General features: G+C 46.4%; 1 protein-coding gene across 1 annotated transcript; it reads left to right on the top strand.

The window, feature by feature from the left end:
- Nucleotides 1-1,094: 1,094 nt before the first annotated feature.
- On the top strand, nucleotides 1,095-22,921 carry LOC119965142 (60S ribosomal protein L26). The gene is made up of 4 exons (XM_038795485.1): nucleotides 1,095-1,194; nucleotides 1,550-1,722; nucleotides 7,113-7,253; nucleotides 22,741-22,921. Exons 1-4 carry the CDS (start codon nucleotides 1,146-1,148, stop codon nucleotides 22,867-22,869), a joined length of 492 nt encoding a protein of 163 aa, XP_038651413.1. The 5' UTR covers nucleotides 1,095-1,145; the 3' UTR covers nucleotides 22,870-22,921.
- Nucleotides 22,922-24,038: the final 1,117 nt, after the last annotated feature.

Raw genomic sequence — 24,038 nt, 5'->3', positions numbered from 1 at the left:
TAAAACAAGGAATGCAGAAAGTTAACATGCAAGTACGTAAGCAATTAGGAAGGCAAGGGCATGTTGGCCTTTGTTGCAATGGAATTTGAGTCCAAGAATAAAAAAGTCTTGCTAAAGTCGTACAAGCTTTTAGTGAGATCGTATCTAGTCACATGTGCAATTTTGGTCTCCCCGTATAAGAACATACTTGCATTAGAGGTGGTGCAAGCAAAGGTTCACTAAATTGGTCCTTGGGGGTTGACCTAAATGAGAAGCTGAGTATATTTGGCTTATACTCTCCATTTTAAAAGAATGAGAGGCGATCTCATTGAAACCTACAACATTCTGAAGGGGAACGATGGGGTGGATAGTCTCTAAAATAAATAAGTCATACAAATTCAAAATGTTAACTTTCTCTCCACAGATTATGCCAGACCCGCTGAGTTTATTCAGCACTTTCTTTTTATTACAGGGTAGACGCCATGGGTTGTGGATGTTCGCTCTTTGAATTCATTTAAAAAGGCCTGATGGGTCGTGTGGTCTGCCCCTGCTCCTACTTATGTTCTTTGTGTGACAAACTGCCTCAGAAACATTCAGAAGCACTTCTGCTACAATTAATTACTTCCATATACAATAGTGTTACTTTGCGTGTCTATATTTTGGATTTACACATTTTGCTTGAAACTGGAATTTGACCAGAATACAAATGCCCAGTCCAGGGGCAGCACGGTAGCATAGTGGTTAGCACAATTGCTTCACAGCTCCAGGGTCCCCGGTTCGATTCCGGCTTGGGTCACTGTCTGTGCGGAGTCTGCACATCCTCCCCGTGTGTGCATGGGTTTCCTCCGGGTGCTCCGGTTTCCTCGTGGATTGGCCATGATAAATTGCCCTTAGTGTCCAAAATTGTCCTTGGTGTTGGGTGGGGTTACTGGGTTATGGGGATAGGGTGGAGGTGTTGACCTTGGGTAGGGTGCTCTTTCCAGGAGCCGGTGCAGACTCGATGGGCCGAATGGCCTCCTGCACTGTAAATTCTATGAAATCAGAGAGTAACCACTCTCATAGCTTTCCCCAGAGGCCATTTGAGGGAACTGTCCCTTTAAGAACCTGGAAGTCTCGCCTTGCTGCAATCTCGCGCGATTTCAGCACTAACGATCGGGGTACTGCGCATGCGTGCGTTCTCTTTTCACCAGCGGCCATTGAAGCTAGAACAGGAGGGTGAGGATTCTGTCAGTGATATCTATTAACATCCGAGCACTTCGCAATCTAATCGTGACAAATCGATCCCACATCCCGAGCCGGACAACGGTCCACTAGTCTGACAAGGCAGTATTTTTAAGTTGCGTGTTGGGAGGTGACTGAGATTGATGTAAAATATAGACGCCCGTGGGGCCTACACAACGGGCGCGAGAGGCAGGAGGGGGACTGGAGACTCGCAGACCCCAGTGTTACCGAGCTCCTGCTTGGATCATAACCCACCTTACTTCGCCTAATATGTGACATGATTCAGTGAACTCTCATTTTACGGTTCAGCTAGCAGCGGCTTTAACGTTTGTGTTTCTTCTGTGTGCAGCCAATATGAAGTTCAATCCCTATGTGACATCTTCCCGGAGGAAGAATCGCAAAAGGCACTTCAATGCTCCATCTCACATCCGCAGGAAAATTATGTCCTCTCCACTCTCTAAGGAGCTGAGGCAGAAATACAATGTTCGCTCAATGCCCATACGCAAGGATGATGAGGTTCAGGTAAGGGAAGCAAGCCCTGCGTTTTAATGCATGAAAATATAAAAAGAGAAGTTGGAAATGAACCAAATCATCCAATTGCAATGTTGCCCTGCCTTTCTGTCTGAAGTATTGACTATGTTTGGTTTGTAATATTTTCCCCTTTACACTGACCTGCCATGATTAGGGAGGTGGTGGCATATTAATCCAGAGAACCAGAGTATTGGTCTGGGGTCCCAGGTTCAAATCTCACAACTGTAGATGGTGAAATTTGAATTGAATAAGAAACTGAAATTAAAAATCTGATGATGATCATGGAACCATTGTCGAGATAATACCAGGCAATGCTGGAAATTTTTATTAGTGTTACAAGTAGGCTTAACACTAACACATTAACACTGCAGTGACGTTACTGTGAAAATACAGCAAATGAAAAGATAGGTTTTGTTTTTCTCAAATCTTATTCAGTGGAGCTGATACTGACAGACCTGTGAATTCAGTTACACCACATCTTATGAGAGAAAAGATGAAACACATAGTTCAGAATCCATTTCATATTTCCAGCATTTACAAGCTTTTAATGCAATTGTATTGCAGTGCTGTGGTTGAGTTTTCGTGTCCTTTTGTATTTATTGGTAGTAGTTGTAAAGGCTTTCATTGTCATGTGCTCTACGGCTGATTTTGTGACTTTCTCAGATGTTCAGGTGGCCATTTGTGCTGTTTCCATGGCAATATGCCTGGCAATCCCATGTCTTAACTGTCGTATCATGCAGTCTAGTGCTTAGAATGCCAGGGGCCTGGCCAAGGGGCTGATTTAGCTCACTGGGCTAAATCGCTGGCTTTTAAAGCAGGCCAGCAGCACGATTCGATTCCCGTATCAGCCTCCCCGGACAGGCGCCGGAATGTGGCGACTAGGGGCTTTTCACAGTAACTTCATTGAAGCCTACTCGTAACAATAAGCGATTTTCATTTCATTTTTTCAACATTACCTTGTCCGGTCAACAGTAATTTTCTGCCCCATTTCTGTGACTTTGGAGCTTTGTTCCATTGCTAGTTCTCCGTCTCCGCTTAACCTCAGGAGTTTATAACAGTATTTGGTGAGAGCTCTGTGTTCTTTGGACTCTTCTCCCACTCCCTTTGTTTCTCTATTGGTAACTGCCTTCAATCAACTAGGCAATATGGTCCAGAATTCTATCCCTAAACCCCTATACGTCTCTGTCCTCTTTTGACCTCCCTTTACAAGTGAACTCTTCGGCTAAGCTTTGAGTTATGCCTCCTAATATTTTCTTAATTCAGGTTCCATTTGTGCCTGCCTCAGTGAATGATCGGTGAATGTTTCTTCTCAATTAACTATGTGTTTGCAGTCAACTCTCGTCATTTGCGACCCGTCACAAATTGGTTTACCCATGTGAATGAAATTGTATACGTAATCGCAGTTTGTGGCCTCAAATCTTCTCTCATCTGCAACTTATAATGTTAAATTCTCACCTTTCCCAAGTAGAAAGTGCACTCTCCTTACTCAGCACATGTACAATTGCAATGTTCGTGATTTCGCACTTCACGAGAATTTGTGGCAACAGAGCCTCCATGAACAGTGGGAGTTGATTATATAAAGCAGTATTTTTCAACTTTTTTTCCTCGGGACCTATTTTTGTCAACTGACTGACCTTCGGGACCCATGCCACATTCACTTTAATATGACAGGTGAGCCTGCTTGATCCTCTCAATCTCAATTAATCAGGATGAGAGGGCAATGCACATAAGGTGCAGACTTCAGTTGGCTCCATTAGACAGTCTTCACTTCGGTGGGAATGGAAAATCCCACCTCGCACATATAGGTCATCGTGACGGGCAAAAGCAACAAAATGCTTTTTTTACTCCGCTTTGGATAATCCTGGGAGGTGCTAATCCAGAATGCTGACAGCCCCATGGACTTGTGGCATGTTTTATAAGAACATAAGAACTAGGAGCAGGAGTAGGCCATCTGGCCCCTCGAGCCTGCTCCGCCATTCAATTAGATCATGGCTGATCTTTTGTGGACTCAGCTCCACTTTCCGGCCCGAACACCATAACCCTTAATCCCTTTATTCTTCAAAAAACTATCTATCTTTACCTTAAAAACATGTAATGAAGGAGCCTCAACTGCTTCACTGGGCAAGGAATTCCATAGATCCACAACCCTTTGGGTGAAGAAGTTCCTCCTAAACTCAGTCCTAAATCTACTTCCCCTTATTTTGAGGCTATGCCCCCTAGTTCTGCTGTCACCCGCCAGTGGAAACAACCTGCCCGCATCTATCCTATCTATTCCCTTCATAATTTTAAATGTTTCTATAAGATCCCCCCTCATCCTTCTAAATTCCAACGAGTACAGTCCCAGTCTACTCAACCTCTCCTCATAATCCAACCCCTTCAGCTCTGGGATTAACCTAGTGAATCTCCTCTGCACACCCTCCAGTGCCAGTACGTCCTTTCTCAAGTAAGGAGACCAAAACTGAACACAATACTCCAGGTGTGGCCGCACTAACACCTTATACAGTTGCAACATAACCTCCCTAGTCTTAAACTCCATCCCTCTAGCAATGAAGGACAAAATTCCATTTGCCTTCTTAATCACCTGTTGCACTTGTAAACCAACCTTCTGTGACTCATGCACTAGCACACCCAAGTCTCTCTGAACAGCGGCATGCTTTAATATTTTATCGTTTAAATAATAATCCCGTTTGCTGTTATTCCTACCAAAATGGATAACCTCACATTTGTCAACATTGTATTCCATCTGCCAGACCCGAGCCCATTCACTTAACCTATCCAAATCCCTCTGCAGACTTCCAGTATCCTCTGCACTTTTCGCTTTACCACTCATCTTAGTGTCATCTGCAAACTTGGACACATTGCCCTTGGTCCCCCAACTCCAAATCGTCAATGTAAATTGTGAACAATTGTGGGCCCAACACGGATCCCTGAGGGACACCACTAGCTACTGATTGCCAACCAGAGAAACACCCATTTATCCCAACTTTTGACGTGCTGTCACAGGTCAGGTGCAGCAGTTCAGTCTGCCCGTTTGGAGTTAGCTATATATTAATAACTGACTGGGGTCTCAAACTCAGGGATTTTTCACCCACCTCTTTTTCCAAATCTGAAACTTCTCTGGGAAGAAGCAAAGCTGTTGATCAGCGCATCCAGATGTGACTGAATAAGACCTGTCAGGCTATTGACAGTTCCCTTACTAATACTTTTCTTCAATGTGCCATAGCAGTGTGCGGAACATGTGGTAGTTTAGGTTTTTTACTTGCACCTGCCAAGCTTTCAATGGCTTTTGGATAGCACTTATTTATTGCCGGTAATGAAAGCAACCAGCCTTGCAATTTGAGATTCGGTTTGTATCGAATTGAAAAGATGTCAGCAAGATAGACCAACTAGAAAGATCAACTTTCATCACCAAACAAAACAGCCAGAGGAGACTATTTCTCAGGTGGTAAGCATGGATTTCATACCACAGTTCATAAACTCTGCCAAGCACCCAATCCCTTGACAGCCAATGTAGCCCTGTGTTGAACAATAAATGTGCGAGTTTGGCTCTCATATCCGAACAATTCCTTCCAACACCACTTCAAGGTCTGGTGGAATTCCTTTTAGTGCCAGTGCCTTGCAGTGATAAAGTAATGATTACAAACAATATCCTGTCTGACCAGGTGGCTGTCCCATCGCTTGTGATTCCTCTGCAATTAACTGTCAACCCCGCACTTTCTAACCACTTAACTATTCAATACTTCAAAGATCTGTGCGCAATCGTGCTAGTTGGTAATGCCAGGCAGCACAGCAAATTCTAAATAAATAATTGTGCCAAATATCGCTAACGTAAACTAGCAAGGTTGCACAACCTGAAAACATCTGTACTTTCATCCAATTGTAGTGAGAACTTCTGCGCTAACATTAAACAAGAAATAAATGGTATTTCTAAATTCCCAGCAATATCACAAATTCGGCAAGCCACTGTGTTCTCAGTAAGCGGAATGCATTTCAGTTTTTCAGCTGACCTCTGATCTAGGACCATGCAATCTATGTCTCATGCTGCAGGAGAATTAATCTCTGCAGTAGTGTGGGGAATTTTCTCTATGTGATGTGCTGCTGTGTAAAAGGTCATACTGTGCTTTGTCATTCAGTGTAAAATTTATGCTTAGAACTTGAGCTGATTTCAGTTATGGCTGCATCCTTTGAAAAAAAATCTCCAGCTCACCATGTTTAGTCTTCAGGTACCTTTGCAGTTTTGAGGGTTTTAAACTAATTCATCGGAATTTCCCTCCATATAACACATGGGCTTTGCATCCTGAATTGTGTTAGCACAATTAACAAAGCCATACCTCAAGAAATCATCTTTTACTGCTCTGTTCCGGATTTTATGTGTCTTTGTAGACTGTTCACCGGAGGCTCTGGTACACAGTACAGAGCTAACACTAGCATTGGTTTGTCCTGTTGTGGACACTCCAGAGCAGCTCCATTCGATTCTTATGAGAGATCCTGGCCAGTAGGCACTGCCTATTAGTGTCTTTGGCCGCCTCTTTCTTGTAATGAAACGGTCTCTGTCCACGGTCCTCTTGTCTTGTTCACAACTAAAAGAAGCTCACCTCCAAGTCAATTCAAATCAAAAGCACTTATGAACAGGGTGCTTGGTACCAAGTGTACATGCAGGGTGCGCTGACCTCACAGTTGCCTCTTCTGGTCGGAGATTGTACTGTTAATTATACTGTAGTTCAATGCCTGTATTAGCTGATGGGTGCAGCGAGAAGCAGTTTATGTCAGGTAATCTTTGGGGAACGCCACAATTTTTTTAATACCCGTCTGCGACCCACCTATGGATCACGACCTCCACTTTGAAAAGGCCTTATATAAAGAAATATGTGTTTATGATATAGATGTGTGATTAGAAAATAGAATACCAATTTTAGGATTATTAAAAAGAATGTTGTGCTTTTGGTATTTACTGATTAAACATTAAACAGTTTTATCACATGGTGAACTAAAAGCACAAGTGTTTCTTTCGATGGTGCTATCTTATGGCAGCACAGTGGGTGGCACTGTCTGGGTCACTGGCTCTGCGGAGTCTGCACGTTCTCCCCGTGTCTGCATGGGTTTCCTTCAGTGCTCCAGTTTTCTCCCTCTGTACCCAAACAGGTGCCAGAGTGTGGCGACTAGGGCATTTCACAGTAACTTCATTACAGTGTTAAAGCCTACTTGTGTCAATAAAGATTATTATTGATTATTATTATTGACCTATTTATGAATTGTGATACTCGATCCTTATATCTTGGGAACGAACACTGTCAACATAAATTGCGAACCAGCAAATGGAGCATTTTGACTGCATGTATTAATATTAAACTTAACTACTATATTTGTTATCTTAAATGCAGGTCGTCCGAGGGCATTACAAGGGCCAGCAAATTGGTAAAGTTGTTCAAGTGTACAGAAAGAAGTATGTAATCTACATCGAGCGTGTACAACGTGAAAAAGCTAATGGTACCACAGTTCATGTTGGCATTCACCCCAGCAAGGTAGGAACTGCTATGAAATCTGGGTTTTGGCTGGCTCATGTCAGTAAGTAAACCTAGTTATTTTGGTGTAATGATATGAGGAGAGTAACCAAGCAGACTTCCAGAACCAATGTTTTATGTTAATAGTTTTTAAAGAAATGCTAGCCTGTACCGTTCAAGTTCATGGAAGTATACAGTAGTCCCCCTTTAGAACGCGGGTGTTGGGGTCCAAGACAGCCACCCGCGTTGCATCCGAGCCGCGGATATCCACGATGGGGGTTTAAAATTTATTTAAAAATCTATGCATGCGTTTCCCATTGTGAGTCTACGGGGGGGCGGGGGGAGAGGTCAGACCCCCGTAGACTCACAATGGGAAGCGCATGCATAGATTTTTAAATAAATTTTAAACCCCCATCGTGGATCTAATTAAAACAACCCACAGAAACTTACCAGGAACTTGCAAGGTCTTGCTGTCTGCACCCCATCTGCCGCACGCACTTGCACCCTGCGCTGCATGTCAGTTTCAAAGGCTCTGCGCTATCCACTTCTGGACGCTGTGTGAGCTGCTCCTCGCTCACTGAATCTCAGTGAGAGAGGAGCAGCCGGCAGTGTCAATTTCAGCCTGCAGTGTCAATTTCAGCGGCCGGCTCACTTTGATCCGGAGAGGGAAGCTGACAGTTGGGGTCCATAAGCCCCCCCCCCGCCGTATATCGGAGCCGTATTGCGGAGCGCGGTATAACGGGGGACTACTGTATTGCTAAAATGACATGTAACCTTGGCTGATCCGTTGATACAATATGGAGGACGTGCTGCAATGTTGCGTGCCAGCTTAAAGGGACATTAAACTAAGGTGTAATAACATTCTGAGGAGCAGAGATGGGGAGTTCTTTCAGCGTGCTAACCAATATGCATCCCTCCACCAACTCCCCCATCACTGGTTGTGGAACCTTGTGTGTATGTTGGTTATTTTGCTTCTATACATTCACGGGTGACTACATTTTAGAAGCACTCTGATGTTATGGGTTATCATGAAACTTGTTTTTTAATAGATCTGAGAATATTAGATTTCATTGCTCTGAAGTGAGAATGTAGCTCTATGATGATTCAAAATGCTGCAGTTTTTGTAAATCCAGTGGGTGACTTGAGGTTAAAACCATAGTTTGGATGAACTTAGTTGTGATTAAATACTACCTAGAATATTTATTTAGTATATATTATGATGTGGAAATCAACAGTTGGAGCTTCTGAACAGTACTCTGGAGTCATTGTTGTTTAACTACTAAAAGAGTTACTTTGCAATCTTCTCACAAAGATTCGGTGATGTATGTTTACCTTTATTCATGGGTTAAGATTTCAGAGGCTGGGTGGCGCGGTGGTTAGCACAGCTGCCTCGCGGTCCCTAGGACTTTGGTTTGATCCTGGTCACTGCCCATATGGAGTTTGCACATTCTCACCGTGTCTGCATGGGTCTCGCTCCCACACCCAAAGATGCGCAGGGTAGGTAAATTGGCCACAATAAATTGCCCCTTAATTGGAACAAAAGAATTAGGTACTCTAAATTTATATTTAAAACAATGTTTCAGAGGCATAGATAAATGCAGAGTTATTACTGCACAGGATGGGGCCGTTCAGCTCATCAAATCCATGCTGGCTCTTTAGTGCAATGCTGTTAGCCCTATTTCCCCTGATCCCCGTGACCTTGTGGAAGCTTATTTTGCTCATGTCGAATTAATTCTGTTCTGCTTCACTCCGCTTCTCCCACCTTTTCAGGCAGCGTTTTCTCCGTGTGCTCTACCACCGTCCAAAAGATGTGCAGGTTAGGCGGGTTGGCCATGCTAAACTGTCCCTTGGGTTGGGTGGGGTTTCAGGGATGGGGAGTGGGCCTAGGTAGGGGGCTCTTTCAGTGGAAGTGTGCAGACATGATGAGCTAAATGGCCTCCTTCTGCACTGTAGGGATTCTATGATTTGCCACCCTCAATAACTTACCCAAAATTTTAAATCTCTGTTCCTTGTATCATCAGCTAGTGGGAACAGCTTTCCTTTTCCTAATCCTGTCGCTATCTTATACACCTGTAACGGATCTTCCCTCAACTCCAGCTTCTCGACGCTAACCTTGCAATTAAATTCCCTCACCTCTGGAACTACTCTGGCAAATCTCTTCTGTGCCCTCTTAAGAACCTTCACATCCCTCCTACAGTGTGGTGGCCAGAATTGACCTAATCATAGCTTTATGAAGGTTCAGTAGAGGCACTTAATACCTCTACTTCTGAAGCCCTAGAACCCATTTGCAGCCACCTTTAAAGATCTACACATGAACCTGCAGCACCTTCTTTGGAATTGTATTACGAAGTGTGTAATGTCTCTCCCTAACCCTTCTTCCAAAATGCATCACCTCAATATATGATCCAGGAATCTCTCCGCCTGTCTCATGCTGCCCAGTGACTCCAGCTGCCCCTCGAGTTCCAAGACCCTGTGCTGAAAAAGCTGAAGACACTTTGTTCACATTTGGTTCCCCAAGACCTATGAAGTGTCCTAAAATTCCTACTATTTGTAAGAATTGCAAGTAACAGGTCTCGGGTTCCCATCCATGATCTAAAGAAATCGCTACTCTGTCTTGTTAGAATCAAGTTCCCGTAGTATCTTATTAAATTATTAATTTAAACATGGCCCCTTCTTGATTGGTGACCAGCGCACTTATAGCTGTAACATCTCAGAACTAAGCGAGAGACATCTGGAAATTGGAAGTAACCAGTGTGGCATTTTGCTGCGGGAATGGGTGGTGCTTTCCTCAATATTTGTTTATTAATTCGAGGGATATGGACTTTGCTGGCTCGGCCTACGTTTATTGCCCATTCCTAATTGCCCTTGAGAAAGTGATGGTGAGTTGCCGTTTTGAACTGCTGAAAAACATGTTGTGTAGGCACACCCATAGTACAGTGCAGAAAAAGTCCTTTGGCCCATCGTTTCTGTGCCGGTCAAAAACAGCCACCTAAATATTCTAAACCCATTTTTCAGAACTTGGCTCATAGCCTTCGCAACACAAGTACATATCTACATGCTACTTAAATGTTATGAGGGGCTCTGCCACCACCACCGCCTTTCAGGCTGTGAGTTCCAGACTCTCTACCCGCTGGGTGAAAACGTTTTTCCTCACATCCCCTCCAAACTTCCCCGTGACAGTGAATATGGTATATTTTCAATTCACATGGCTCCACATGTTTTTCCAGTTAATAAATGAGCAGAACGTTACGTTTGTTTATCTGTGTAATTCCATTGCCCATACAATTGGGGTTCCAAATCTGCTACTGTTCACCAACTGTCACAAGGAGTATGTTCAGATGAATGGACTGAGGACAGAATTGCTGCTGTTAAAATTTAAAGAAACATAGCACCAGCTCATACAGTTGGATTGCACTGCCATTCCTCCTTCCTGTGTTACAATATTTTTCTGCCACAAATTGAAACATTGGTTGCATGCACAAGTATTATACGTGTGTAACTAGTAATTCAGAGGCCCAGTCTAAAGACCTGGAGACTGAACTTCGACATGAGCTGCGTCAAAATCTTGGCAGTCGCGAGCAACTGAGTCTACCTGCATCGCACTGACTGCAGTGGTTGAAGAAGGCAGCTCTCCATCACATTCTGAGGGGGAATTAGGAATGGGCAAAAGATGCTGGTGTTGCAGTATGTTTCGGCAGACCAAAGCAATCCCACGGTTTATTGGTTAAATAAAGATTTTACAGGCCTGCATATCTAGACTGATTGGTCCTGGACATATAAAGCAACTAATGGGAAAAGGCAGCTTCATGATATCTGCATCCTGATTAATGGACGAGTATAGGTGCAGAGGTTAAGGCGAATACTTTTACAATCATTCCTCCTGAGGTTGCACCAACACGAAAACCAATTTGCCTCACTCCGGGTGGTATTAAGAGATGTTAAAACAATGGATAGCAAATAGCCCTAAAAACATTCCAACTGTAGCGCTCAAGATTGGTGCTGCAGAATTAATTATTCCTCTAGTCAAGTTCCATTGCCGCCACAATTCTGGGATCAACCTGGCAAAGTAAAAAGTTGAAATAAAAACAGGGTGCTGGAAAAACTCAGCAGGTTCTGCTGCATTTGTGGAGAGAGAAAATAAGAGTTAATGCTTCGAGTCCAAATGATTCTTCTTTCTGCAAAAAGTAGGACGAATCCTATCTAACCAATTACTGCCCCATTATTTTTTTTCTCCATCTGCAAAGTGATGAAAGGCATCTTGATAGTAATACTAAGCAACAATAGGGTGGCATGGCGGCACAGGGGTTAGCACTGCTGCCCCATGGTGCTGAGGACCCGGGTTCGATCCTGGCTCCAGGTCACTATCCGTATGTAGTTTGCACATTCTCGCCGTGTTTGGGTGGGTTTCACTTCCACATCCCAAAGGAGTGCAGGCTCAGTGGGTTGGCCACACTAAATTACCCCTTAATTTAAAATATATATATATTTTTTTAATTGAGCACCATTAACCATAATATGCTCAGCGGTGCTCAGTTTAGGTTCTGCCAGGACCATTGCTGAAGATCTCATTATAGCCTTGCAATGGTCTACCACCAGAAGTCAGGATGTTTGGCAACAATTGCACAGTGCAGTTCCTTTCATATATGTTAATGTCACAGTCCATGCACGTGTCCGGCAAGACCTGAACAACGTTCAGACTTGGGTTGATCAATGGCATATACCGCTTGCATCATATAAATTCTGATCATTGCCCATTTCCATAATGGGGATCTACCCCTTCCCTTGATACCCCTTGTCTTTTGCTGAATTATCAACCATCAATATCCTAGAGGCTCTTAAACAGGACCAGCCACATACACTCTGCAGCTACAAGAGCAGCCCAGAGGCTGTGTACTCTGGCAAATGGCATCCCGCTTCCCTAAAAACTTTCTGCCACCTACTAGTCACAAGTAAGGAGTATGATGGAATACTTTTCACCTAAATAAGAGCAGCCCCAGCAACACTCAAAAAGCCTGATGTTATCCAAGACAATTCAGAAAGTCAAGGGGCATGGGATACAGGGAAATTTGGCTGTCTGGATATAGAATTGGCTGGCCGAAAGAAACGGCGAGCGATAGCTGATGGAAAGTATTCTGCCTGGAGGTCAATGACCAGTGGTGTCCCGCAAGGATCTGTTCTGAGACCTCTGCTCTTTGTGGTTTTTATAAACTACTTTGAGGAAGTGGAATGATGGGTTAGTAAGTTTGCCGCTGACACGAAGGTTGGTGAGGTTGTAGATAGTGTCGAGGGCTGTTGCAGGTTACAACAGGACATCGACAGGATGCAGAGCTGGGCTGAGAACTGGCAGGTGGGGTTCAACCTAGATGGTGATTCATTTTGGAAAATTGAATTTGAATGCTGAATACAGGGTTAAAGGCAGGATTCTTGGAAGTGTGGAGGAACAGAGGGATCTTGGGATCCAAGTACATAGATCCCTCAAAGTTGCCACCCAGCTTGATAGGGTTGTTAAGAAAGTGTATGGTGTGTTGGCTTTCATTAACAGGGGGATTGAGTTTAAGAGCCGCGGGATTTTGCTGCATCTTTATAAAACCTTGGTTAGACCACTCTTGGAATATTGTGTCCAGTTCTAGTCGTCTCGTTATAGGAAGAATGGATGCTTTGGCGAGGGTGCAGAAGAGATTTACCAGGATGCTGCCTGGTCTGGAGGGCATGTCTTATATGTTGAGGGAGCTAGGGCTTTTCTCACTGGAGCGAAGAAGGAAGAGAGGTGACTTGATAGAGGCATGGATAGAGTGGATAGCCAGAGACTTTTCCGCAGGGCAGAAATGGCTGTCACGAGAGGACATAATTTTAAGGTTATTCGGGCGATGTCAGAGGTAGGTTCTTTTACACAGAAAGGTGGGTGCATGGAAAGCACTGCCAGCGAGGTGGTGGAGTCAAGAGTTATTAGGAACATTTAAGCGACTCTTGGACAGGCACATGGACAGAGGTAAATTGAAGGGGTGTAGGTTAGGTTGATCTTAGATTAGGATAAATAATCTGCACAATATTGTGGGCCGAAGGGCCTGGCCTGTGCTGTACTGTTCTATGTTCGTCTCCAGATCAAATGTGACACCAAGGTGCCTGGTCTAATCTCAATTTGTTGTCGGGGAGAGGAATGGGGTTCGGAGTCACGGGCAAAACCAACAGCTCCAGTCTTTACCCAGTATTTAATTTAAAGAAATCTCTGTTCATCCAATACTAGATTAACAGTTGATAACTTGGCAACCATGGATGAATCAAGAGGTGGTAGTGATTTGGAGCAGGGTGTCATCAATATATATGTGAAAACTAACACTGTCCTTTCTGATAATGTTGTCGAGGGGCATTATGTAGATGGGGAAATAGGAGAGGGTCAAGGAATGGTCCTTGGGAAATGCCAAGCGTAACCGTACAGGAACAGGAAGAGAAGGTATTGTAAGTGGTACTCTGGCTCTAATCAGATAGATAAGAGGAGAACGGTCCCACCAGCTGGATGACAATGGATTGGTGTCAGAGGAAGATGTTGTGGTCACCCATGTCAAAGGCTGCAAACATTAATAAGGAAGAGGAGGGAAAATTTATAAAACCAAAATACAGTGAATGTTGAAGGTCTGAAATAAAAGCCAAGTGCTGCATAACTCAGCACACTGAGCACCTTTTGTGGCAAGAGAAACAAGAATTAAAGATCAGTGTGACTTCTTCAGAACTGTTTTGGAAAAGTTTTATCTTTCTCACACTCACATAGGATGTCATCTTATTGGAGGGATTAACTGTTTGCTTGGTCATAATTCTTGAAACACTACTTGGCATCTCTATGGGTGTACTTTCACCAAATGTTCTGCAATGGTCAACAAAATGTCTCATCACCACTGCCTCAGGTATTGGCAACACATGCTGATTTGCTCATCAAATCCCCACCCTAAGAATGAATAAAAAAACACACATGACTGCTAACGAGCAATGTGTACAAGGATTTGGATTGTCTAGAGAACTGTATTGTTACATGATATTTATAACATGGTGCAATAGGGAGGGGAGGTTAAAATAACTAGTGATTGACTTCCGGTTGCGGCTGTGCAGAGCTTAGCCGCACATTCGGCAGCTCCCGCTAGAAACGGACTTTGGGGCTCTTTTCAGGGCCCCCAACGGAGCTTTATCGACGATTCCCGACGTGGGAAGGGGTCTGCAGTAGATCCGCAGGGTTCTATGGTCCGGACCAGTAGTGGGGTGAGCAGAAAAGCGGTGGCAGCGCCTCTGGAAAAGCGGGGGAAGGAAAACAAAATGGCAGCCGGCGGAGCCCTCTAGGAGTGGGCGCAGGAGCAGCAGGAGACTCTTCGGCGCTGCTTCCAGGAGCTTACGGTGGAGCTGCTGGAGTCGCTGAAGGCTACCACCGGTAAGCTGCTGGAGACTCAGACAGCCCAGGGGGCCGCAATCCGGGAGTTGCAGCAGCAGGCCTCCGAAAGGGAGGATGAGGCCGCGGCCCTCGCGGGGAAGGTGGAGATGCACGAGGCGCTCCATAAAAAGTGGCAGGAGTAGTTCGAGGAGATGGACAACCGGTCGAGGCGGAATAATTTACGGATCCTGGGCCTCACGGAGGGGCTGGACCTGGCGGCCTATGTGTTGTTTTGGTGAACTCGCTGATGGGAGCTGGGTCCTTTCAGGGGCCCCTGGAGCTGGAGGGGGCCCACAGAATACTGTCCAGGAGGCCCAAGCCGAATGAGCCGCCACAGGCGGTGCTGGTGCGTGCTTCGGTGGGCCAAGAAGGAGCGGAGCAGCAAGTGGGAGAACATGGTGGTGCGGATCTGCCAGGACTGGAGTGCGGAGGTGGCTAAGCGGAGGGCCGGGTACAACCGGGCCGGGTGCTCCTCAGACAAAGTGAAGTGTGAAGTTTGGCATGTTGCAGCCGGCACGTCTTTGGGTCACCTACAAGGACCGTCACCATTATTTTGAGTCCCCAGACTCGACACGCCAGAGGAGGCGTGGGCCTTTGTGCAGGCCGAGAAATTGGACTCAAACTGAGGGTCAGGGATGGGGGTTTTGTATGTAACTGTGTCTATTTTTCTTGGAGGGGGGTTCTCTGTTTCATGCAGGATGTGTGTTGGCTTTAGGGTGGGTGGGGCGATGTATTTATGTCTTTTTGTATGGGTCTGGTGGACGGGTTCGGGCTGGGAGGTAAGCTGGTGGTGGGGACCGGCATTGGGAGTTGCCCTAGAGGAGGCGGGGTTGGGCAGGGCAAAAGCGCAGGCTTTCCTCTGGTTTCCCGCGCTGCGGGGTGATGGGGGCGGGGCTGAGAAGCGCGGGCCTTTGGTTGTTATGGGGGGGGGGGGGCCTGCTGATGGGCACGGAGGTGGCGGAGTAGCCCCATGTGAGATGGGGTCGGAGGTGTGGCCGGGGTCAGCAGAAGTTAGCTGGCTCACGGGAGTGCTATGGAGGGGGGAGGGGGGGGAGGGGCGCGGCTAGGAGGGGTCCTAGCCCCGGAGGGGGTAAAAAACCGGGTTGCTGCTGAAATGGCCAGGAAGGAGCTGGAGTATGCTGAGGGGGGAGTTGCCGCCGTGGGGAACAGGCCGAGCGGGGGCACTGGCCAATGGCAGGCAGGGGATGGGTTATGGCTAGTCGGCAGGGGAGGGGGGCAGGGAGCCCTCTGATCCGGCTGATATGCGGACCTGGAATGTGAGGGGGCTGAACGGGCCGGTCAAGCGGGCCCGGGTGTTTACGCACTTGAAGGGGCTGAAGGCGGATGTGGCCATGCTCCAAGAGACGCACCTGAAGGTGGCGGACCAGGTTCGACTGAGGAAGGGATGGGTGGGCCAAGTATTTCATTCAGGGCTGGATGAGACGAATCGGGGGGTGGCGATCCTGGTGGGAAAGTGGGTGTCGTTTGAGGCGTCAAATGTGGTGGCTGACAGTGGCGGGAGGTATATGATGGTGAGTGGTAAGCTGCAGGGGGAGCGGATGGTGCTGGTGAATGTTTACGCCCCAAACTGGGACGATGCGGGGTTTATGCGGCGCATGTTGGGCTGCATTCCGGATCTGGAGGCGGGGGGCCTGATCATGGGGGGGCTTCAACACGGTGCTGGATCCCCCATTAGATCGATCCAGGTCCCGGACGGGTAGGAGGCCGGCGGCGGCTAAAGTGTTGAGGGGTTTATGGATCAGATGGGAGGGGTGGATCCCTGGAGGTTTGCGAGGCCAAGGGCCAGGGAGTACTCGTTTTTCTCCCACGTGCATAAGACCTATTCCAGGATTGATTTTTTTTTGTCCTGCACAGGGGCCTGGTTTTGAGGGTGGAGGATGCAGAATACTCTGCCATAGCCATTTCGGATCATGCCCCGCACTGGTGGACCTCGGGCTGGGGGAGGAGGGGGACCAGCGTCCGGTCTGGCGCTTGGAGGTGGGGCTGATGGCAGACGAGGAGGTCGGCGGTAGGGTTCGGGGGTGTATCAAGAGGTACCTTGAGGCCAACGATAACGGGGAGGTCCGAGTGGGGACGGTCTGGGAGGCATTGAAGGCGGTGATTAGAGGGGAGTTGATTTCCATCCGAACCCATAGGGAGAGGGGAGAGCAGAGGGAGAGATTGGTGGGGGAGATGGTGAGGGTGGACAGGAGATACGCGGAGGCTCTGGAGGAGGGATTACTCGGGGAACGGCGTAGCCTTCAGGCCAGGTTCGATCTACTGACCACCAGAAAGGCGGAAGCTCAGTGGAGGAAAGCACAGGATGCGGTGTATGAATACGGGGAGATGGCGAGTAGGATGCTGGCACACCAGCTCCGAAAGCGAGACGCGGGCAGGGAGATTGGGGTAGTGAAGGATAGAGATGGGAAGGTGGTGCGGAGGGGGGGTAGGCGTTATTGGGGTCTTTAGGGACTTTTATGGGGAATTGTACCGGTCTGAACCCCCGGTGGGGGGGGAGGAAGAAGAGACTGGGGCGCTTCTTGGACAAGCTGCGATTTCCGATGGTGGAGGTGGGGCAGGTGGAGGGACTGGGGGCGCCGGTTGAGCTGGAGGAGCTGGTTAAAGCGATAGGGAACATGCAGTCGGGGAAGGCGCCAGGGCCGGATGGGTTTCCGGCTGAATTTTATAAAATGTATGCGGACCTGTTGGGCCCCCTGTTGGTTCGGACCTTTAACGAGGCATGGGAGGGGGGGGCTTTGCCCCCAATTATGTCACGGGCGCTGATTTCCTTGATCCTTAAGCGGGACAAGGACCCTCTGCAGTGTGGGTCATATAGGCCGATCTCGCTGCTAAATGTAGACGCCAAGCTGCTGGCAAAGATCTTAGCTACAAGGATAGAAGATTGTGTGCCCGGGGTCATTCAAGAGGACCAGACGGGGTTTGTAAAGGGAAGGCAGTTGAATACCAGTATACGAAAGCTTCTGAATGTCATTATGATGCCGGCTGTGGAAGGGGAGGCGGAGATAGTGGTGGCATTAGATGCGGAGAAGGCCTTTGATAGGGTTGAGTGGGGGTATCTGTGGGAGGTGTTGGAAAGGTTTGGGGAGGGGTTTGTCCGTTGGGTGAGGCTGCTTTATGAGGCCCCGGTGGCGAGTGTAGCCACGAATAGGAAGAGGTTGGAGTACTTTCGGCTGCACCGGGGGACGAGACAGGGGTGTCCCCTGTCCCCCTTGCTCTTTGCGTTGGCAATTGAGCCCCTGGCCATGGCGTTGAGGGAGTCGGGGAACTGGAGGGGCCTGGTGCGGAGTGGGGAGGAATGCCGGAGGTGGTGAGGATTCTCAGCGAATTTGGGGGCTTTTCTGGGTATAAGCTCAACGTGGGTAAGAGCGAGCTGTTCGTGGTGCATCCGGGGGATCAGGAGATGGGGATTGGTAGGCTCCCACTGAATCAGGCAGGGAGGAACTTTAGGTACCTGGGAGTCCAGGTGGCTAGGAGCTGGGGGGCCCTGCATAAGCTTAACCTCACAAGGTTGGTGGAGCAAACGGAGGAGGAGTTTAAAAGGTGGGATATGTTACCGCTGGCTGGTAGGGTGCAGTCCGTCAAGATGACTGTGCTCCCGAGGTTTTTGTTCTTGTTCCAGTGCCTTCCCATCCTTATCCCGAAGGCCTTTTTTAGGAGAGTTAACAGGAGTATTACGGGATTTGTATGGGCGCATGGGACTCCGAGGGTGAGAAGGGTGTTTTTGGAGCGGGGCCGGGATGGGGGGGGGGTGGTGCTGACGCTGCCCAACCTCTGTGGGTACTATTGGGCTGCCAACGCAGCGATGGTGCGTAAGTGGGTAATGGACGGGGAAGGGGCAGCATGGAAGAGGATCGAAGTAGCGTCCTGTGTGGACACGAGCCTGGAGGCGCTGGTAACGGCGCCGTTGCCACTCCCTCCAAAGAGGTATACCACGAGCCCGGTGGTGGTGGCTACCCTCAAGGTTTGGGGGCAATGGAGGGAGTTGGGGGGCTCGATGGAGTCCCCGATACGGGGGAACCACCGGTTTGTTCCAGGGAGCATCGATGGCGGATTTCTGGGCTGGCACAAGGTAGGTATTAGGAGGTTGAGGGACCTGTTTGTGGATGGGAGGTTTGCGAGCCTGGGTGAGTTAGAGGGGAAGTTTGGGCTCTTCCCCCCCCGGGGAACATGTTTAGGTACATGCAGGTTAGGGCGTTTGCCAGGCGGCAGGTTGAGGGGTTCCCTCTGTTGCCCCCACGTGGTGTACGGGACAGGGTGCTCTCTGGGGTGTGGGTTGGAGGAGGGAGGATTTTGGATGTATACCGTGTAATGCAGGAGGTAGACGAGGCCTCGGTGGAGGAGCTGAAGGGTAAATGGGAAGAGGAGCTGGGTGAGGAGATTGAGGAGGGGACGTGGGCGGATGCCCTGGAAAGGGTGAATTCCTCTTCTTCCTGTGCGAGGCTTAGCCTCATACAGTTCAAGGTGCTGCACAGGGCCCACATGACTGGGACGAGGATGAGTAGGTTTTTCGGGGGCGAAGACAGGTGTGCTAGGTGCTCGGGGAGCCCAGCGAACCACGGCCATATGTTTTGGGCATGCCCAGCGCTGGGGGAGTTTTGGAAGGGGGTAGCAAGGACGGTGTCGAGGGTGGTAGGATCCAGGGTCAAGCCAGGCTGGGGACTCGCAATTTTTTGGGTTGCAGTGGAGCCAGGAGTGCAGGAGGCGAAAGAGGCCGGTGTTCTGGCCTTTGCGTCCCTAGTAGCCCGGCAGAGGATTTTGCTTCAGTGGAAGGATGCGAGGCCCCCAAGCGTGGAGGCCTGGATCAATGATATGGCGCTGTTCATCAAATTGGAGAAGGTGAAATTTGCCCTGAGGGGATCAATACAGGGGTTCTTTAGGCGGTGGCAGCCTTTCCTGGACTTACTGGCAGAACGGTAGGGAAATAGGCCGGCAGCAGCAGCAACCCGGGGAGGGGGGGGGGGGGGGGGGGGGGGGGGGAGGGGGGGGGGGTGGTTTGGTTCGGTGGGAGGGAGAATTGTGTACATGGGTTTGTTGGATGTGGCGGGTGTTATCTCTTTCCTTTTTGTTGTTAGCTGTTTTTGTAGTTGGGTGGTTGTTGTTCTTGGGTTTTTACCATGGTTGTTTTGTTGTCTATATTTTGTGAAAATCTTTTAAAAAGTTATTTTTTTTAAAAAAAATAACTCGTGATTATAAGATACAACCTAAATAGATGTGAAGAAAAAAGATTGTTTTTTTTTTTGCAAGCACTCAAATCATTGTTCCAAAGGTTTTTACTGTTGCATGCAATGAGCTGGATAACTATATAGAACATACAATGCACAGGAGGCCATTCAGCCCATCGAGTCTGCACCGACCCACTAAGTGCACCCTACCTAGGCCTACCCATCCCCATAACCCTAATTAACCGTTGGATGCTAAGGGGCAAATTAGCATGACCAAATCAACTAGCCTGCACATCTTTGGACTGTGGGAGGAAACCGGTGCACCCGGAGGAAACCCATGCAGACACGGGGAGAACGTGCAGACTCTGCACAGAAATTGACCAGGCAGGGAATCAAACCTGGAACCCTAGCGCTGTGAAGCCACAGTGCTATCCACTTGTGCTGCCCATATAGACCATTACTGTTTCATCATTGGTGCTGGGAAGATTATCCTGCAGCCAGTTCTGCATGGGTTTCCTCCACGTGCTCTGGTTTCCTCCCATAGTCCAAAGATGAGCAGGTTTTAAAACTATGTTTTAAAGGAGTCGGGTCTGGCTCTTGGGGCTAAAGGAATCAAATGATTTGGGGGAAACCGGGAACAGGTTACTGAGATTGATGATTAATCATAATGAATGGAGGAGTAGGCACAAGGGGCTGAATGGCTTACTCCTATTTTGTAAGTCAATAAATTATTTTGCTGTCAAATCTTGGATCATAAAACTTGTCAACTGGTTTCTGAAATTGGCTAGATTTCTGAACTATGCCTTTTTGAACTGTCGATTTTGATGTGTATTAACACTTGTATATGTGCCAGTTCCATTTAACATCTATGTTGATGCATGTTTTACAACAATTGCTGTTCCTCAATGTTGACTTTTAAATTGCTTGCCTTTTCAATTGAACCTGCCTAATTTCTTAAATGTCGATGCTTTTCTGTGGGTGTCCGCAACCTTCCAATGCCTCCAGCAATTAATATTTCTTCATTTGGATATTTTCAATCTACAATTCAAATAACCATATTTTCCAGCATTGGTATTAGATTGTTGTTGGACACGGGAACATCTTGGTTTTCACCCCCCTTGATCTGTCCGATTTCAGTGTCAAGCATAGAGCAGGAATAAAGCTGCCAATCCATCCGTTCTTTTTCAACTTTATTCCAAAATGTTTCTACTCCCATTTACTCCCAATAATCATTGAGACACAAGAGAATCAGTGGATGTAAATTAACCAAGCTGTGCAAGCTCTTCAAAGTTAAGACTTGAAAAGTCAATCATGAAAAAGAAATTGTATGAGACGAAGTTGGCTACAATGTGAAAACAAGTAGCAAGAATTTCTACCCGTATTTAACAAAGAAAATAGTACCAAAGCTAGCTTTGGTCCTCTGGAGCCTGAGAATGGCGAGTTGCTAGATAATAAGGAAAGAGAAGATGAAATTACCTAATATGTTGCTTCCCTGTTCACCATAGAATATACAAGAAACATTCCAGGAATTGTTATAATCGAGAAATGGAGGGGAGAGAGGAGCTTAAAATTATAATCACTAGGAAAGCAAACTGATGGAGTTGTTGGCTGACAAATCTCTGGGTCCTTATGGACTTCACCTCTGGTCTCAAAAGAGATGGCAAATGAGGAGTGGATGTGGTGGTGGTACTTTCCTAAAATTAGTTTTCTGGTGTTATGGGCCAGGGATTTGAGAATCCCAAACTGTATCATGGAGTTCACCTGACACCCAACTTTTAATAGATTGTGGTATGGGGAGCACAGGGCCCGCTCTAAAGGTGTGGTACAGCAGAAATGGAAAAGTGTTTTTTTTAAGCAAAACAATGTTTATTCTATGAACTCAAGTTAACCTTTTTAAAACATACAGTGAACATCTTAGCAACCATTAATTCAAATACAACCCCCAAAGAATACAACGCTAAGTAATGATTTAAGCTTTCCTTTTCACATCCATAAAACTTTTTTAAAAACCTTCAAAACGCCATCAGGCTTAACTTCACTACTGAGAGCATTTGATAATTCTGGCAGAGAGAACAGCAGTACACCTGCTTGGTCTGGCTTCAGCTCCGACACTGAAAACTAAACTAAAACACACCCTGCAGCCTGCTCAAAAACTAAAGTAAAAATCTGACAGACAGCCCAGCTCCACCCTGTCTTTGACATCACTGCAGTAGTAAACACCCATTTCTTAAAGGTAATCGCACTACAGATATTTATATACACACCCATTTCTTAAAGGTACTCTCGCAAGACACTGGGAAGATTATAAGACATCAGAGCAGAAGTAGGCAGTTTGGTCCATCGAATCTGCTCTGCCATTCAATGAGATCACACGACTGATCTTATGTGATGATTCTCAACTACACGTTTCTGCTTATCCCTCATAATTCGACTCTTGTGCTGATTTAAAAATCTGTCTATCTCAGTCTTGAATATATTTAACAACATGGGAAGAATAGTCACCCGTTCTGTAATGTGTGTTTCTCTTGGTGTATTAGCAAACATTCCTCATTCAGCCATTGTGAACCTGCTTTTAACTGCTTGTGAACTGGCTGTTGTGTTTACCCACAAGTTACGGCACTTGAAAATAACCAATTGTATTTACTTGTGAGATCTTTTTCTCCCCTGTCATGTCCTTTTGGGGCTTCAGGAATGTTATGATTGAAGTGATGGTTCTGTTCAGAAATGGTGAATTGTGACATTTTAGTCATGATGAAGGGAGTGCACACCCGGAATATCATAACAGAGGATTTATTCTTAGTTGACTGTACTTCCTGCTTTTATATATACATTGCATGCTGGATGTGATTTGATCTGTTTGCTACTATTGTACATATGAATAATTAACAATAAATTTATATATCTCTTTCAGGTGGTGATTACCAGGCTAAAGCTAGACAAGGATCGTAAGAAGATCCTGGAACGCAAGTCCAAATCTCGCCAAGTTGGCAAAGATAAGGGCAAATACAAGGAAGAATCTGTAGAAAAAATGCAGGAGTAATTGAATGTTGGAACTTTGCTACTTTCAATAAAGATTTAAAAATTGCAATTTGTTTACTTTTACCAAACCCTTATTTTTTAACTTACTTTCATGTCAATACCAAACTCATTCAATTCCAGTTGATTGCGTTAGGAGTGAATTCATTTAATTTCTATACTATGGAAATTTTCATGTGTGAAGTAACGTTCAGCTTAAAGCGGCAGTTCTTTCAATTTCTCCTTCTGTGGGAAAGCATCTTGCCATAATAGTTTCTGAAAGCAGTCAACAAGAGTGTAAATGCCGATATTGTACCACTATGTGACAGAGCATTTGAATTTTTAAAAATTCAAAGTTGGATAGGCCAGCATTTATTGATCATCCCGAGTTGGCCTTGAGGAGGTGGTGATGAGCTGCCTTCTTGAACTGCAAACTTGTATTTGAATGAACCACACAAATCCACCCAATCCCAAATTCTGGTCACAATTACAGTCTGCAATAAAAATGTACTCCGGGATGGAATTAAACTATTTGACAATGGAGAATTGTGAGGGTAGCATTTGAATTGAATAGGTTGTATTTGATGCCTAAATGATTAGAGGCTGTGTGTGAAATTTGTGATAGATATGAGAATCAGACTGGGGTATAAGGTACACCCCCAATTTTAATCACTCCACAATTGTCAGCTGCATAAGCTCTAGATTTACCCTAAACCCCTCTACCTCACTACTTTTCTTTCCCCCCTTTAAGAAGCTCCCTAAAACCCCTCTTCTCCCTTGAGGTTCCTTAAGACCCATCTCTTTGATAAAGCTTTTGGTCATCTTTCCAGATTTCTCCTGTGGGTTGCCAAAAAATGGACAAACACTGGTTAAGTGCTTTGGAATGCTTTACAGTACTTTAAAATGGGCTTCTTTTCTGTCTGCTGCAGAATTAAATTTAGATTAAAATGTTCACGTTGCTTGGTAAACAAAGCAATCTAATCAGGAGGATGGGGGAGTAAGCTATCAGTTTACCCACAGTAGTCATTACTGGTAAGCTTAAAAATGACTGCTACATCACTTGAAAATTATACAAACTATTCCAAGTGATTCCTGTTGTGATAAAATCCGATATATGAAAATCTTGTTCATTGTTGCGATTAAAGTACATACTTTGTAACTTGTTTTTAATTTTAAAACAACAAGACCTCTTCA

This window comes from Scyliorhinus canicula, chromosome 4 (genome assembly GCF_902713615.1).
Source record: "Scyliorhinus canicula chromosome 4, sScyCan1.1, whole genome shotgun sequence".
Classification (NCBI taxonomy): Eukaryota; Metazoa; Chordata; class Chondrichthyes; order Carcharhiniformes; family Scyliorhinidae; genus Scyliorhinus; species Scyliorhinus canicula.
Note: the sequence above shows the minus strand (reverse complement) of the source record. Positions and strands in the feature narration are given on the sequence as shown.